A 16,996-nucleotide genomic window follows, 5' to 3' on the forward strand; every position below is an offset into this window, starting at 1 on the left:
GCTGACTTAAACAGATCTCCCAGATCCTCATTTCCATGGCTTACTGGGGCCTTGGGTTCCCATACGAGAGCACCGAAAGCCACGTAACCCGCAGGAGGGCAGCGCGCACGGCACTTCCGAGAACAAGGAGGGGCTCCGCAGTCCCTTCGCGGGCGAACGAGCCTCGGAGGCCAGAGGCCACCGAGCAGAGGGGCGGGGAGGCCGGGTGGCGGCACCCTGGGCGCGCGACGGGTGCCCATTGGCCAGCGGGCACGGCTCCCACCAGCAGGGGGCACTGCCTCCCCGGGCAGGGGCGCGCGCCCCGGCCGAAACCGGGCTGAGCGGGGCCGGGAACACCTGGGCAGCTGCCTGCAGATCCCATCTCCCAGCTGCCACAGCTCCTCGAGATGGAGATCAGGGGTAAATCACTGTTTATTACTCTTTAAAGTGTTTGCCCTCCTTCAGTTTCACCACATCCTTAACTCCTAGGCTGCCCACGCAGCCTTGCAGCTCCTTGATCTACAAGGGAGGCAGCCACACACACCCACAGCTGGACCGAACCTGAACTGGCGCTTCGTGCTCACGGGTGGAAGCACTTCCGGCGCCATTTGGTTCCTGATATCAACGATGGAAATAAATAAATAAAATGAACAATGACAAAATTATCCTTTCAATCAAAATACCAGAGTACATAGTTCAGGCTCAGTCAATCATCAACCAGTTTATTACCATCTTGCTCCTTATTAAAAAAAAAAGGACACACACACGTACACGCACGCCCCTGCAATAATTACGTGAGATGGGGCGGCTCACCGGGGCAGGCCACTTTGGCCCACTACTCTCTTAGATCTAAACCGGGGGCTAAAAAGTGGTGCCGATCAGTTGCGAGGAGCAAATATGGTTGTGTTAGCCGGTGCTGGGTCAAAGCGGTGGGACTGGATCCCCAACAGGGAAGGAACACGGCCCAAGGAATTCCTGCCAAGCTCCAAATTTGCCTACTTTGTGAACTCTAAGCGAAGCCCTGCCCCAGGCCAGCCAAGGGCCACAAAACCCAACAACACAAGCCAGTGAGCCTGACGCTAACTCTGGCTGGAAGGACGCCCCGGCCCCGCAGGAGGCCGGGAAGCCTCAGCCCCACACATCGCCACACCCAGCTATCACAGCGCCAACCCACGCGCGGACCGGCCTGCCGCTGGGCCCCCCCCCCCCCTTCGCCATCCTGATACCAGATCAAACCCCAGGGGACGAGCCACAAAAAGCTACAAGCAAACACACACCCAGTCCCAATACTGGGGCCTCTAATCTAAAACCAAAACATCGCCCCAGCCTGGCCACCCTTCATCCTCCCAGGGAGATGTGAAGGGGTGGGGGAGGTCTCCGGCACCTCGCAGGGAAAGGACGAAAACAAACCCATCCCAGATATGCCCCGGCTGAAAAAAAAAAAATACTCATTAAAGGTAATAAGCAGCCTCATCTTCTGACACTGCCTTGTCCCAAATAAATTAAATTCCTTTTCATTTAGACAGCACAGGAACCTGACAAGCAACCTTTCCCAACAAGACGCCGGAGCTCGGAAAGGCGAAAGAAATGAAAGAGAAAACAACCCACACAACTTACAACAAATATAAACGCAGAATCATTTCAAAACCCCCATAAACTTCCCCTGCGCATCCTCCCGCGCAGCGCCCGGCCCCGCCGCGCTGCCGGGAAGGGCCCTGCGGAGCGCGGTGCCCGCCGCCGCCGCCTGCGGGACGGGAGCGGCGGGGGGCCGCGGCGGCGGCGGCGGCGAAGAAAGCAACTTCCGTGAAGCGAGCGAAAGAAAAGTGAAAGAGGCAGCGAGCCCCGGCAGCACCTGGCGCCGCCGCCGCCCCCTCTGCCCGCTCGGCCCGCGGCTCCCCGGAAAGTTTCCGCTGCCGGCGCGGCGGCCGCGGGGGTCGCGCAGTCCCGCAGCGCCGCCGCCGCCGAGGGGGCGAGAGGGGGCGGCGGGGCGGGCAGCGCCCGGCCGCCCCGGCAGGGAGCCGGCCCGGCCCGGCGCGGTGCGGCGCGGCCGGGGGCTCGGCCGTGCGGGGGGCTGGAGGGGGGGGGGGGCAGGAAAAGGACAATTGTGCTGTACTTACCATAGTCGGAGAGACGAAAGCCGAATTCACTTAAATAATCAACTTTCATAATACTTAATTAATACCTAATTGCGGCTGATTGCTCCCGAATAACAAGTTGTTTAAAGCACTGATGTCATTGCCGTGCCGGTCCTCCCCGAGTCACTTTGGCAGCGGGGCCGGGGGCGGGCGCCGGCGGCCGCGGGGGGCGGTGACAGGCTCCGGCGGACCCGCCTCCGCGCCGGCCGCCGCCGCCGGGGGCAGGTGCGGGGCCGGGGCCGGGAGCGGGCGGGCTGCGGGCGGCCGCGGGGCGCGGCGGAGGGCGCCGGCCCGGCCCCGAGCGCGCCCCGGCGGCGGCGGACCCGGCGCTGCCCGGGCAGGGAGCGCGCTCGCCCCCGCGGCCCGAGCCGCCTCGCATGGCCGCCGGCCGCGCCGCCGGGGACCCACGCGCGCGACCCACGCGCGGCCGCCTCGGGGAAGGCGAGGAGGCGCCGGCCGCGCTGCCCGGCCCGCACGCGCCGCCGCCGCCCCCGCGGCGCGGCCGGCCCACGCGTGTCGGCGGCCCGCGCGGGCCCGGCGTGGCGCCGACGGCGCGGCGCAGCCCCGAGCGCTGGCGAAAGCCGCTTGCCCAATGCCCCCGCAGGAAGTCAGCGCGCTGCGCCACGGCCGCGCGCGGCCCACGGGGTTTTTCCTCTCTCTCTCTTTTTTTTTTTTTTTTGTTTGCAGTGAATTTCCTCATTTTTTGTCGCTTTATTTTTCTAAGTAGCAAAGAATGCGAGGGAGGTTCTGAGAGGCGTGTTGGGTAAACACAGATATAAGCCTCTTTCTTTAGAACAAACGAACAGATTATTTACCTGATTAAATAGGTATTTTGAGCAGGTTGCAGGCTGTTTTTGTGAACCCGCCGCGTTTGGCTCCCCGGATTTTGGCAGAGCCGGAGTCCTCACCGGGGCTCGGGCGAACTCGCGAGCTCTTAAATCCTTTTACCGGCAGACCTTAGCGCGCGTTTCACGACGCCACTGCGCAGCCGGGGAAACTGAGGCGTTAGCAAGGGAAGCGACTCGCCCAAAGCGGCCAGACAGGTTCGCGCCGGGGCTGGGAAGAGCCCAGGTCTGTTCAGCTCTACGGCCCCGGACGGGCTGCGCCGGGGAGCGTCCTGCGCCCGAGACCCAGCAGCGCGGCTGCGGCTCGTCGCCGGACGCGGCCCCCAGCAGGCGCTAGCTTCGCACGTGTAAAAGCAAACAGGTAGCGCGCCAGGCCAGAGCGCAGGAGACGGGGGCCGAGCGGGGTGTCCTTCGCCGAAAGCACGGGTTTTCTGGCTTCCCTGGAAAAATCGGAGGGAAGTTGAGCGCGGCGCGGTGGGGACAGCGTGCCCCGGCTGCGCGTCCTGCCCCGCGAGCCCCCGGCGCTCTCCAGACCCCGTCCGGCAGGGCAGCGAGGGGGAACGGTGGAGGAGGAAAGGTGGCAGATGCCACCAGAAGTCCAACCGCTGCTTTAAAGGAAGCAACAAAAATCAGCAGCGTGACTGCTAAGTTCCCCTGCTGGTTTCTAACCACGCCGTGGTCCCCGACCTGCCCAGGCAGCCAGCGGCGCCCCGCTCGGCCCCGACGGGGACAGCGTCCAGGCAACCTCAGCCCTGCTGCCGGTCAGGGCCTCCGCCGGCTCTCGCGCCCGAGCCAGCCGCCACAGCAGCTGCCCGAGAGCCTCTTGCCCACGAAACGGCGGACAGCTCCGAAAATGCCAACGCTGGCTACGTATCTGTCAGTCTCCGGGTTTGCAACAGCTCAGTTTGGACACCACACCTTCCTGCCGGCGAGAGGCCCCTGACCGGTCCCCTGAGTTCACCGCTCCCGGTGTCACTCAGCTTTCTCCGTTTTCACTTCTCCTGTGAGCTTCACGAGCGCTGCCCTGACCGTATCTCAGTCTTTACGTGGGGGAACTCACACGCTTCGGTAACCGGCTGTGCCACGGCACGCACGCAGCCACGCAGACCCTCGAAGCGTACCGGCTCTCCTCCGCGCACCGAGCTGAGCACGCTCACACATCAGCGCAGAAATGCTCCCCGCCCTCCCAGCCCAGCACGCACCCCGCATACGCGCGCTCCAGCGCAGCAACTACTTCTTGGTGCCCGCTCACATTCAAGCGCACGCGTACCCACGCACGCAACCTCAACACACCCGGAGCATCCCCTCCGCAGACTTCCCGCCGGGCCTCCCGCTCCTCCGTGCAGGAACAACTTGCCAAGGTGTTTTTTCAGGTGAAGTCCGCGCCCTGCAGCTGACGCAACAGCAAGGCCTGGCTTCCTATCGCCGCGATCTCCAGTCACAGCTTTTATTTCCCCATCCTCCCTCCTGCGCCTCTTACCCAAGAAAAAGCTGCTCTTTCCTCTCTCGGAGGCCGTTTAGCCTTCCGCTCCCTTGGGGACCCCCGCGTCCCCACGAGACAGCAGCCTCCCCCTCCTGCCCCGGCCCCCGGGGCGCCGCTGCCTCGAGGCACGGAGGCAGCTCCTGCGCCGCGGTCCCCACGCGTCACCCGAGCCGAGCTGCCCGGCCGGGCGGCAGCAAGCGCTGCCGTAGCCCTTCGGAGGGGGCTGCCCCGTCGCGGCAGGCGAGGCGCTCTCTCCTCCTCCCGTCCCTTCCTTGCAGGGGCGTCGGGAGCGCTCCGCAGTTAATGTTGGCCAGGTGCTCACAGATCCTCGGCGGAAAAGGGGGAAGGATGATTAATTTATTATTATTATTACAGTTTAATGCTTTCCCCGCAGATGGTGTGCCAGGGCCGAGCAGGGGGTGAGTCACGCCGATACGTGGGACGTCCCCCTTTGCCCGTCTCCCCTGCCTTTGTTTTTACGCTCAGCCCCGTCGCTCTTGGCGCTTTCTCCTCCTTCGCCGGAGGTGACCCCGGGGCCGCGCGCTGGACGCAGGCGGGCTCAGGGCGCCGGCTCCCACGTGGCAGGTTGGAGATCTGGCAGCTCTACGCTCTTCCTCCTCCTCCTCCTCCCGCTCGGGGAGTTTATTAGGCAAATGCTCTTGCCCTATTTCTGCAATTTTGTTTGATTTCTGTTTCGTCAAGGGAGGCGCCCGGAGGCCTCGGGGCCTGGGCGGCAGGAGCAGGCAATCCGCGCCGTCTTTCCCTTTCCTTCTCCGTCGCTCCTTCCTTCTCCCTTCAGTTTCAATCGCGTCATCGGCACACGGCGTCCAGAAAGCGCCGCCGCCCAAAGCGGCTGCGCGGACTGTCCCGCGCGCCGGCTGCGGCTCCGCCAGGGTCGCCTCTGCCGTCCACTGGTCCGTGGCGTTCGCCGAGCGCTTCGACGCCAGCTCCCCGCTGCCGGCGGCTGCTGCAAGCCAAAGGCGGCTCCTCTCCTGACCCCTGCCCGGGGGCAACTGCTGGAGCAGGAGCAGGCCAGGAGGCAGCGAACACGCGCTGCGCGCCCTCATGCCGCACACGGGCCCAAAAGACGCAGGGGGAAGGAGCGGCAGGAGCCTGAGTACGCTAACAATTCGTTGCAATTCACTACAGCGATTAAAAGCGCAGCCCGGGGATTTCAGGGTGAGCAGGCGAGGGGACAGGCCGACCGGGACGGCAGCCGGCGCCGCGGAGGACGGCCTCTGCCGACGGCACCCTGGCTAGCCCGGCGCGCTGGGCACCCCGACGGCCTCCGGGGCAGCGGAAAGGTGACCGCTGCCCAGAAGAGCTGCAGCTCAGCTTGCGCCGGCGCGGCCAAGGGGCCCGAGCGAGCCCCGAGCTGGCCCAGGCGCCCGCAGGCGGCCGGGAGCCAGCTGGCGCGGCCCCGCGCGGGTCCCCGCGTGCGCGCGTGCGGCAGAGCGGCCCCGGCCGGCGGGGAGGCGGCAAAGAGGCCGGGGGAAGCGCGGCGGCGCGGGAGCCCTGCCCGGGGGCCGGGGGGGCAGCGGCGGGCGGTAAGTGTGAGGCAGACGCAGCGATTGCATTACTGAAGGAGCCCGGGCTGGCAGTGCCGAGCTATCGTCCCCGTAATCCTGTTAGCCAGCAATCTCCATTCCGAAAGAGCTTCATTTCTTTGTGAATATTTGTAAACTAGATATCTAATGGAAAATTATAGGAAAATTATAGTGAAATTCATGACGAAGAAATCCGATTAGCCCTAATTCAATTATGCCATCTTAGCCCACACAGCACATTTCCCATTTTTTTCCCATAAATACCAATGCCAGGGGTCCGGGTAATCAAATAAAATTGAAAATCATCTTCCCATTAAATTCAATTAGCTGCAATTTCTAAAGCCTATCAGAGATTTTAATTACTAAATTATAAAATTCTCCAATGCTAAATTGAAACTAAAAAAATTGCACATCCTTGTATTTCAGAAGAAAAAAACCTAGCAGAAACCTTGAAAAATACCCTTCTCCTCCCATCAGCCCCCACGTGAGCGCGGGTCTGGGGAGGCTTCGTCAGAGAAATGATCGTGGAGGGACGTGAACCAGGCCTCGGGAAGAAGGTGGCTGTCTCAGCGGCAAGGAGCGTGGACAGCAGCTGAGACGAACACCTGAAACGGCCCCGCCGGGCGCCGGGAGGACAGGGGAGAGGCTAGCATCCCCGCAGCATCTTTGCTCCCTTCTCCCGCGCGCGCCCCGCGGCCCCTGCTGCCGCTTGCGCGCCGCTCCGCCGCCGGACCAGCAACGAGCCGACCCGCTCCTGGCCGCCGCTGCCGAACAACCGAGCCCCTCCGGGAGCTGAAACGAGTTTTGCCTGCAAACGGGCTCCGTGGGGCAGTCCCTCGAGCCTCGGTGCGCCAAAGCCAGGGCGGGAGAGCTGGCGATGCCCAGAGGGAAGCGGGAGGGCAGATGCTAGCTTTGTGCTTCTGATAAAGCCTCGTGAATAACAGCCACGCAAGCCCGGTCCTGACACTGAATTAAGGGAAGCTGGAGACCTCAGCAAACTGATTTAGCTTGAAGCGCTACGTGGGATGTAGCGGCGCAGGGGGACGTGACCACCCGTCGCTGACAGCGCTGGGGAGTTCGCAGAGGCGCCAGGCAGGCCAGCCCATCCCTACGCTGCTCTTCATTCAACAAGCAACCCGGGCAGGCAAAGGGGGACGCAGCAAGGGCTGTGCCTACAGACGCTCTCTCCCAGCCCTGCCCCTCCGGAGACCAACATGGCACAGCAAAGCGTCGGAGGGGCAGTTAAGCGTACGAGCCAGCAGCGGGATGAGCAGCTCAGCTCAGCTCTGCAGCCGCAGCGCGCGACCCCGGAGGCGGCAGCGAGCGAGGCCCTTCCGCAGGCGAGGAAGGGGCCACCGCCACGAGCAACGCCGGCGCCGCTCGCCATGCCGCGCGGCCGAACCGGCGGGCTCCGCAGGGCCGGCGCGATGGGGCTCCCGAGGAGAGCGCAGCGGCCCCTCCGCCAGAGCGCACCCCTGCGCGGCACCCTGGAGGCGTTATTCACGCGCTAGCACAAACCGACCCGCTTTCTAGCGCGTTTCACAGCTGTAACCAGGTGCTCTGGCTGCCCCTGAACCAGGCCGATACTCGGTTTAATTTACTGGGCGCCCGAAAGTTGCCAGCAGGGAGTTGCCTGCAAACAGAACAACAACAAAAAAAGTTAATGATCTGGGCTTTTTCTTTAATAAATAGGCAAACTGGCTGAGCCGGATTGTTGGCTGGGATTCGTCTCCCCTTTATCACCCTGGAGCTTCTGTGACACATTCTCCAAATCATCAGCATTTTGCAATTTGAGGTCGTTACCAAATACTATTTTTTTTGCCAAGGAAGGGAGAAAAATAAATTAATAATTAAGAAGCCCGAGCAGGGAGAGGCTGCGGGTTGGCTGGCGCTGCCACCTCCGCGGGGATTGCTCAGGCACCTGGCAGCCCGCCCGGCGCGCACCTCGGTCGCCGGCTCGCCTGGGAACGTGGCGCTGGCACCCAAGTGCGACTTGATTTTACTATGAATTCATCCAAGTCTCCTCTGCAAACGTCTGCCGGTAAAGCGCCGCTGGCTCAGCTTCAAGCGCCGTTCCCTCGTTCCCTGGGATTCGGCACGGGGAGATCACCAGCTCCAGGTGAAAAGCTGAGGGGGGTTTCCTCTCTGCAGACCCCGGTGCTCCTCAGCACCAGCCTCTCCCAGCGGGAAGAGGGACGCGTTTCCTGCAGCCCTGCTCGACAAATCCGCCGGACCGGAGGGTAGTTACAGCAGAGAGGAGCTTGCCTGTGAGCCTGATGCAGACAGCAAAGGGCTGTACCCGTGCTGCCTGTACGCCCGTGCCTGTACGCTGGCCCGGCTGCGCGCGCAAGGCCGCGAGCCTGCGAGGCCCGGCGCGGGTGCGGCTGCCCGCGCGGCTGTACGCAGGCGTGCACGCGGCCTCGCTGCGCGGGCCCGCCGCCGCCGCCGCCACCCACGCGTGGCCGCCCGGGGCCCCGGGCGAAGCCCTGCGCTCGGCGGGTGGTCCGGCCGTGCCAGGGCGCGCGCGCCGGGCCGAGCGCCCCCGACGGTGACGGTACGCGGCCCCGAGCCCCTGCCAGACGCAGCGCTGCCCCGAGCCCCCGGGCGGACTGTATTCCCCTCTCCACGCTTTGCCTGTCTCAGAGCCCTCTCGTATTTTCAGCGCTCACTAGACCGTGAATTCACCTTCATACCGGTTACAGGGTTATTTAGCTTCTCCTGACACCAATAACCACCAAACTTTGCCCGGCAGCTCGCTCTCTCCTGGCAGACATGAAGCGCCCCTGCCTGCGTACCCCGAGCCGGGCAGGACAGCGTGCGGGGACAGCGCTCGCCCGCCGGCCGCAGCCTCGGCCCCCGGGGCTCCGCGCGGCCTCGCGCCGCTGCCTCTTGGCGCTGCCCCGGGGGGCCGGCCCGAGCTCTCCCCCAGCCCTCCCCGCGCAGCTCCTCGCCTGGGGGCCTTCACCTCTCTGCTGCTGTGACCGAGAGCTCGGAGTTACCCCGGCGCCGCCGGGTTAGAGCTCGAGCAGGTCTCCTCCTCTCCGCCGAGCGGGCGGCGGTGCGGTGGCACGAGCCGGGCCCTGCAGGACGCGGGGACGCGGGGGCACAGCGGGGAGCTGGGAAGGCAGTCGGGGGGACAGAGCTGCCCTTGTCCCCGCGGCGCGGGGAGCTGCCTTTATCTAACCCCAGAGACTGCAACACAGAAGGGATTCAAGGAAGGATCCCACGAAGCGCAGCGGAGAGGACTGAATAAAGGTCCCATTTTGGGAACGGGTAGGAGTCCTTCTGCCCGTCCTTTCGTCACCTTCTCCATCCCAGCAAGCGGTTTCGTAGACAAACAGGCGCCGCAGAGACAGGCGCACCGTAAAACCCAAAGGCAAGAGAGCAGGAGGGAGCGGAGCTTCCCCCTCTCCCCGGGCTTCCTCGGGACATTGCCTCCCGCCGGAGTTTGAGCTGGACGCGAAGGCGGATGCGGGGAAGGGTCCGCGCGGCCTCCGCGGCCCGGGCAGCAGGCCGGGGAGCACAGCCCGGCCTCCCGCTTCCCCTGTCACCGCTCTGGGCAAACAACAGATCAATAGAGCCCCCGCCTCTTCGGAAGGAAAACAAACACCCGGATCACCGCAAATTAGAGAATGTTTCGCTTCACTTCATCCAAACAGGCTGACAATTTTTTTGGGTTGTTGCCACGGCGACAGAATAACACAGCGTTCAGCCTGTTGCAGAACAATCAATTAAGTTAATGCCTCCGAGTGCCTGTTTACTCTTCCATTTAGGAGGTGCCTCGCGCTCCCTCTCGCTCGCCCCTTCTCGCTTGCTCCTTTTAAACCTCTCATCCTTTGCTTCCTGTTCCTTTTCTGCCTGCAATTTCCCCAAAATAAAGTTGTTCCTCCTCTCCGACTCTTCTGTCTTTTCTCCTTTCTTCCTGCAAAAACGGAGGGGGGCTTGCCCTTACCTTTCACGACACAGGCCCGGCCCCTCGTCCTGGTGGGCCCAGCAACTGGCAAAGTTTCTCAACGCCAGCTCTAGGCGCCTCCAGGGCAGAGCAGGCCTCCCTCTAAAAAGAGGCAAGAGTAACTCCGCTTTTAATAAGATGCTGCAACTCCTCGGGCACTTGAGCTAAAGACCAATGAAGTCAACAGAAATCCTTCCGCTGTTGCTATTTGTTCCGACTGTGAGCCACAGGCATAAACGAAGACCCCTCTTCTGCTAAACGCTCCTTAAAAAGGGAACCGTAACAGAGCGATGGGGTCTCGGCCTCGGCCTCTAGCCCCAGCTGAAGGAAATTTGTAAATAGGCACTTAACCGTCTTTGCCTTAAGCAAGGCCCAAGCCGCTGCTCAACGCGTTTCGCTGCACTGCGGCCTGCGTCAGGACGCTTTAAGGGGAGCACCGTCGCTTACAGCGGATCTGCCGTTCTGGTCCCTCAGCACGATCGCACGGCAGAGCCTCTCCGCCGCCTGGCCCTGACGCCGGGTCTCTGACGCTCTCCGGGCTCTCGCCGCGAGGGAAGCCGGCGCTTCTCCCCCTCCCCGAGCACCTCTTGGCACCCTGCTGCCGGCTTCCTCCTGAGCACCATGCCCCCAGGCTTTTGTCTTTAAACCCCCTGGAAAAGTGTCCACCTCCTCCACGCTCACATACTTTGTACTGGAACTAAAGGAAAAAGCAAAGTCAAGCACCTTGTGAAGACGCGCACTTTCCATGTTGTTGCCTTCTCCTCAGCCCGCCACTGGCAACAAGTACCTAAGCACAAAACCCACCTTCGTTTAGCAGGAGGCATCTATTGAACAGATGAGACAAAACCGCGGGCAGAGCTGCAGAGGGGACCTAAGAGACAGGCAACAAACTACAGGAATACGATCAAACATATCGCCAAGCTGGATGCTTTTCAAAGCACTCGGTTCTCGCCAGCCAGCAGCGCCCGCCGCTCGCTGGGAGGAGGGCGGCGGGCCGGCCCGTCGGCAGCGCTCTCGCCTCTCGCCCTGCCGGCGCGCCAGTCCTCAGCAGAGCCTGCTGGAGCAGGGGCTCGTTGCCTGCTCCCCGTCCACTACGGCCCACGTTATAAGCATATTGCGCAGCGCGCTCTGCACCGTGCTGGGGAAATCCAATACGCTGAAAGGTTAATGCAATCAATTAGGGTGACAAGGAAGTAGAGTAAAGCCTTCCGAGTAGATGAAAGGGAGAGAGAGATGGAGAGAAAAGCAAAAGGAAAGGGGAGGGGGGGAAGCGAGCACAGAAAGAGGGGTGGGAGGAGGAGGAAGATGGCACGCAGGGCTCGTGTCGCAGATGGCAGGCCCCGGCCGGCCCCAGCGCGGAGGGGCCGGCGTGATCCGCAGCGGCAAGGCAGGCCGGAGCGCCCCGGCCAGCCGGCAGGACAGGACTCTGCCTTCCTGCCTTTTCCCGCCGCCTCCCAGGAAGCGCCGAGCGCTCTTCAGACAGCAGCCGGACGGGACGTCCTGCGACCGGCCCGTTCCCCAAGGCCGTTCGTTTCGGGGGGCCGGCAGCGAACTCCCCGCGTCCTCGCTACCCAACCGCCTGCAAGGCACGCAGGTGGCTGCTTGGCCCGGCCTCCGCCTGGGGCATCCGGCGCCGGAGCTGCCGCGGGGGCTGCCCTCGCGCCTGCTCTCCGACCCCCCGAGCCGTGCAGTACTTCATTAACCCGGGCTGGCGGGTCAGCGAGCGCAGCCCCTTCCTACCACAGCTTCTGCTCGCGCACCGCTCGGCCTGGGAGGACGTGACACCAGCTCATTAGGACAAATTATTACTCTATAACCCCTGCCGCAATGTCCCTTAATATGCCTATTTAGCAAGAGACAAGTCCTGGTGGGCTCCTCGCCATTAAAACAACCTCACAAATCACCAGAGGCACAAGTAGCGTGATCTCCGCTTCCGGGGGCACAGGACGGGGCGGCCGCGCGCAGGCTCGGATGCTGCAGGGGCGCGGGGCCGGCGAGGCGCCGGCTCCGTCCAAACGTTTCCTCTGCGACGGATGCCAAGCCAGCGCCTGGCTTCACAAATTCGGGTGCCGCGCTAACCTTACTTGTTAGCTCACTGCACGTTAACCCGCAAATCCAGAGGGCGAGCCGGAAGCCGGCCGGGCGCTCAGCGGCGGCGAGTGCTCCTCGCCCGGCAAGGGGACGCTAAATTCGGGGGGAGCCAGCCCGCGGCACCGGGCTGGGAGCAGAGGGCTGTCTGGGCTCACCCAGAGATTGCAGCCCCGCTGTCATTCAGGGCGCAGTGAGTGAGATATCAGAGGGGAAGACAGAAACCCGGGCAAACGTCAGCTGAAGCCTGCGACCCGGCAGCGACGGGGGGCGTGAGGAAACCCAGCCTCGTCTGTAGGAGAGGGGAAAGGGAGAAAGAAAACAGTGAACGATGCAAAAAGAGCAGCAAAGAGAAAAGAGAGAGAGGAGAGGAAGCGAAACTGTGCCGTACCAGGCAAGAGAGAGTGAGAGAGAAATGCAACGGAAAGAAGTAAGAACGAAAAAGAAAGGGAAGTGCGAAAAGTGAGCGGTGGCGGGCACCGAGCGGGGCAGGAGGAGAGCAAACAGAGGGAGAAGGGAGGGATCTGGGAGAGACAGAGAGAGGGAGGGAGGAAAAGGAAGAGAAAAGAGCAAGAGCAGCCACGCAGCGAGGCCGCGCGCTGTAACCAGGGTTGTGAAGCATGAAAAGGGAAGAATCTGCCCGTTCCTTTCAGCGCTCGGAGCATGGCGCTCGCTGCTGACCTACACTGGGCCCGGCTGTGATCACCGTTTCAGGGCCACTGCCTGCCGATCCCAAACAATGACGGGGAGCCTTTGAAGTCACAGAAAGGAGCCGCAATGTGAACAGGGGACTTTCCCCCCCCCCCCCATATTTTTAAGGGCCGGGGGAAGGAGGGAGGAAAAGGAAGGGATGAAGGGCTGGGGGAGAGGTTGCGAGGACAAAACAGAGCGCTGCCCGCCGCGGGGTGCCCCGAAACGAGAGAGACAAAAAAAATAAAATAAAATAAAACCCCCCAAACAAACAGTTTACGAGGAGGGCACATGCTGCCTGCGCCCGCCTGCCCGCACCGCCGCCGGCCCCCGCGCTCCCAGGGAGGCCTCTGTTCCCCAGCCGTGATGGATGGACGCCCGGGGCCATTCAGGCCCGCCGCCGTGTTACAGCGGCGGTATTTACATAACACTGGCCTTCCACCGGTCACCTCTGACACTGCCCGGCCCGGCTGGGGCCCGGGCCGCCGGCACCGCTCGGACCCCCACCTACGAGCTCTGCAGCGCGGGGTCCCCGCTGGCGCCGCCCAGCCAAGGGCCCGGCCGGCCGCGGCGGGGACGCTCGGGTGCGCGACTCCCACCGACCATCCCAGCCCTCAGCGAGGGTGTCCTGTGAGTACCGGGGGGCTCAAGGAACCACGGAGACCTGCAGTTAGCGGCAAGTAGTGACGAGAGATCCCAGGAGAGCGAGAGCCGTCCTCGGGAACGGCGAGGAGCCACGGGAGACGCTACGCTGTGCGGCGATGCAGAGGGTGCAGCCCGGCGGCGCAGGCAGCGCAGTGAGACGCTTTGGGAGACACGCGAGCAAGCCCCTGGCCCACCAGGCCACGGGCAGGAGGCAGGGACAGTGGGAACAGCCTCAGCACAGCAGGGAGTTTCAGTGACCATCGCCGCGGACAGGGCAGGAACTCCATCACCTAGCACGCGGAGGAGACTAGGATTTTAGGAGAGACTTTTATCTTTCATTTCCCTAGGCTCTACGCCTCTAACTCTTACTAGGCGTGGACTAAGCGACCATGCAGCTCTAGGAGACTGTGAAGGATCTTTTTTGCAGTAAGAGAGACTGTGAGGGTCTAGGTAAAGGGAAAACCAGGAGAACTCAGGATTCAGCGGGAGACGCAGACTTGCTCCTACCCTACCAGCATGTGCTGCAGTCTGAGTAGATAAAAATGTGCCAGCTGAGGACAAGAGCGAACGTAACACCTTCTTAAACTGCTTCTACGTGAACTGAGCTCAACTCAGTCTCACCGAGAATACAGAGACTGCGTGCGACTCATTGAGAGGCCCTCATCCACCTCCCACCAGCCCATACAGATGAAGAGAAAGAGGTACGCACGCCTTTGTACCTGTGAAGATAGAGGCAGCAAAGAAGAAATCGAGAAAACCCCACGGCAACAAAACCAGGTGCCCAGAACAACTGGTACATAAAGACAAAGACGGGATTAGGACACACACAGGCCATGTCTGCATTAGACCTTCCTCCCTCTTTAGGCCTCTTTATAATTAGCAACGGTCCAGCCCCAAAAGTTCTAGTGCAGACACAGGCACCGAGAGCAGCCCATGAAGTGTGAGACACGCAGAGGAAAAGAGAACCCAGGAGGGCGTAGTGACATACCCATTGCAGTCTGAAGTCTCTCCTACCTTTCGGAGATTTCAAGGCCTGGTTTCTTGCCTGGTTTTTAGCTCTAAATTCACTTCATCCTGGGGAGGAAAGAGAAGGGAGACAGTTAATACACAAGACGCACCTGAGCTGGGCAAAGGCACAGAGACTCACAGAGGCCCCAGATGAAACACGGGGGCAAGCGAGAACCCAGCTACGAGCAGGGCCAGTGCGGGGCATCCAGGCTTTGCATGGAAACAAGGTGCCCTCCTGCCCCTGCTGGCACTGTGCAGCGCGGTGCACAGCGATCCTGCACCGCGCTGCACATGAGACCCCTAACCAGGGCTGGAAATAATTTAGTGGAGGGAGAGCAGCTGCTACTCGGCTAAGTCCCGCTTCCCAGGTACCACAGACCTTGTACCGATCTGCACCACGATCTGCCGGCGCGGCCTCCTCTGCTACCTGCCCGCTTCTCCCCTTGGCAGCCTTCCTGCTTCCCCTGCTGGCCCCCCTCCCCAGAGGGTCACCAGCGCGCTAACGCCGAGGCCGCGCTCGTACGCCAGCGGGGCACCAGCTCACGGGGTGCAGGACAGGGCTGCAAGGCACCGAACCCCCTTATCCGCTCATCTGCGCTCCTCCGCTCCCGGAGAACGCAGTGAGCGAGGAGGAAGGAGAAAAGGGATAGGGGGGAAAAAAAAAGTCACAGCAAAACACACGAAAAGTCAATTGAATTATTTAAAACCATATGTTCCAAAAATGTGACGGAGCATAAAAGCCGTGCCGTGAGACTTCCGGAGGGGGTTATCCCGCGCAGCAGAGCTCGCAGGAGGAGCGCGACTGCTCCGCGCCAGCCAGCCACGCGCTCCCCGCTCCCAGACCGGGAAGGCGGCGGGGGGCACGAGGCAGCTTCGCGCAGGGCACGTAGGGCGCTTCGCCCGCTCCCGCAGGCTCTTTCTTGCGAGCGCGCGAAAACCGCTGTCTCAGCTGCCGGAGACGTGGCAGCGGCCCGAGGCAGCGCCCGGCCCAGCTCAGCCCCCCGCACGCCTCCCCTCGCCAGCCCCGCCGAGGGCAACAGCGGGAGGAAGGCGGCTCCGGGAAGCCGTTGCTGTGCTGCTCCTCCCCGCGCGCCGGGGCCCCGGCGCTCTGCGCGCGGCCGGCCTCCTCCTGTCGCTCGCGCCGGCCGTGCCTGCGCGCCGTGCCAAAGATAGATGCCTGGTTTTGGCTGGGACCCAGAGGCGGGAAGGAGCTGGTGAGACATCCCAGGTGGACGGACGGACGCGGAGCAGAGGGAGCCCCTGGGGTGAGGAAGCCGCGCGACCTGGCCGCCTCCGTCCTCTCCCACCCAAGCGCTGACGCTGAACGAGGCTGAGCACGCGGCTTTCCGGGAGCCACAGGACCAGCAGCTCCCCGACGCGACGGCCTTCTCCCACCCTGGCGCTCTCAGCACTTCCCTCTGCCCCTCTCCTCCCCTCTCCCACCTTTCTCTTTTGTTCTCTCTTTCTCGCTCGCTTTTTCCATCGCTTTCTCTGCCGTTCCACCAGGCTCCTTCTTTTTCCTCTCTCTCCCTTTTGTTCTCTCCCCCTTTCCCCGACTCTCTCCCCGTTGCTCTCCCCCTTCCCCGGCTTCGCCCCCTCGCCCCCTCGCACAGTCAGTTCTTGCGTTTGAGTTTTTAATTGTTTTTCTTTTTTTTTTTTAAACTCCCCTTCTTTCGGCCGCAGCTTATCAATGATGCAAGAGGAATAACGCCAATTTACTTAGAACGTGTAATCCCCAAATCAGATTGGGGGATTGTATGAGGCAATATGACCTTGCATATGTCTCCATTAAAGCCAGCCAGGCCTCCTCTTGTATTCTGTGTTCCCAGTACATATTTAGACAGATAACGCTAATTGTACTTGACATGTCCTCTTAAGGATGGACTCTTCCCTCCCCCAGCTCTGCCTGCTTCCCAGGCTGACGACGCGCCGGAGCAGAGCCCGCTCGCTCGCCGCGCCGCACCTGCGGGGCCGGCCGCGCCGCGCTCCCCGTCCCCCCCAGCGCCGGCCCGCGCCGACGGGGCGCGGGGGGCCGAGGGCAGGCAGCCGGGCGCCCCTGGGACACGTGTAATCTGAGATTAAGTACTGGGACGAGCTCGAATCCTCCATAAAAATGAGCGACGCGTTGCCACCTCCGAGGCGGTCGCTGCCACCTCGCCCCGCTGGCACCTCCTTCCTCCTGCTGCTCCTCGGTGCCTGCCCGGAGCCCTTCCCTGCTCCTGCGCCCCGGTTCTCGCTCCGCTCCCCGCTCTCTCCTCCGCCAGGCGCTTCGGGAGAGCCAGGCCTGGTCCCTTCCCCGACGGAGGACGCGCAGCCAGAGGGAGGCGAGCCCCAGGCGCCACCGCAGCCAGCTCCGGACGCTAGCGCCTCACCCACCTCCTCCAGCCGGCCATAATCCTCTTGGGAATAAACAGTCGTGTCTGCCTACCGGGCCACGGACCCCGCTCCAGCTTCTAGGCGACGTCGTGAAGAAATCCAGACCTGCTCTTGGCCGAGCCTGCCCGCGCCTCTCCGCTCTAGAGCGGGCAGGCAGGACCAAGGAGGAGGGCAGCTTGTTCCAAGCAAACCAATGGCTCCAAACTCTTCACCAAAGTGGACTCCATTTTTTTTTTCCCCTCCCCTTG

At 62.8% G+C, this 16,996-nt stretch overlaps 1 protein-coding gene across 6 annotated transcripts in view; it reads right to left on the bottom strand.

The window, feature by feature from the left end:
* The window catches only part of CASZ1 (castor zinc finger 1), a 262,426-nt gene that overhangs the window by 93,627 nt on the left and 151,803 nt on the right, over positions 1-16,996 (bottom strand). For 3 of the 6 annotated variants that reach the window (XM_068915714.1, XM_068915715.1, XM_068915713.1), the window contains exon 3: positions 14,353-14,438. In XM_068915714.1, coding sequence (XP_068771815.1) covers positions 14,353-14,356 — 4 coding nt within the window. In that variant the 5' untranslated portion in view covers positions 14,357-14,438. Of the gene's footprint in view, positions 1-2,096; positions 2,305-14,352; positions 14,439-16,996 lie in introns of those variants that run through there. The other 3 variants (XM_068915717.1, XM_068915710.1, XM_068915711.1) reach the window with 3 other exon arrangements.

The sequence above is a fragment of the Struthio camelus genome, chromosome 21 (assembly GCF_040807025.1).
Source record: "Struthio camelus isolate bStrCam1 chromosome 21, bStrCam1.hap1, whole genome shotgun sequence".
In the NCBI taxonomy this organism is placed as follows: domain Eukaryota; kingdom Metazoa; phylum Chordata; class Aves; order Struthioniformes; family Struthionidae; genus Struthio; species Struthio camelus.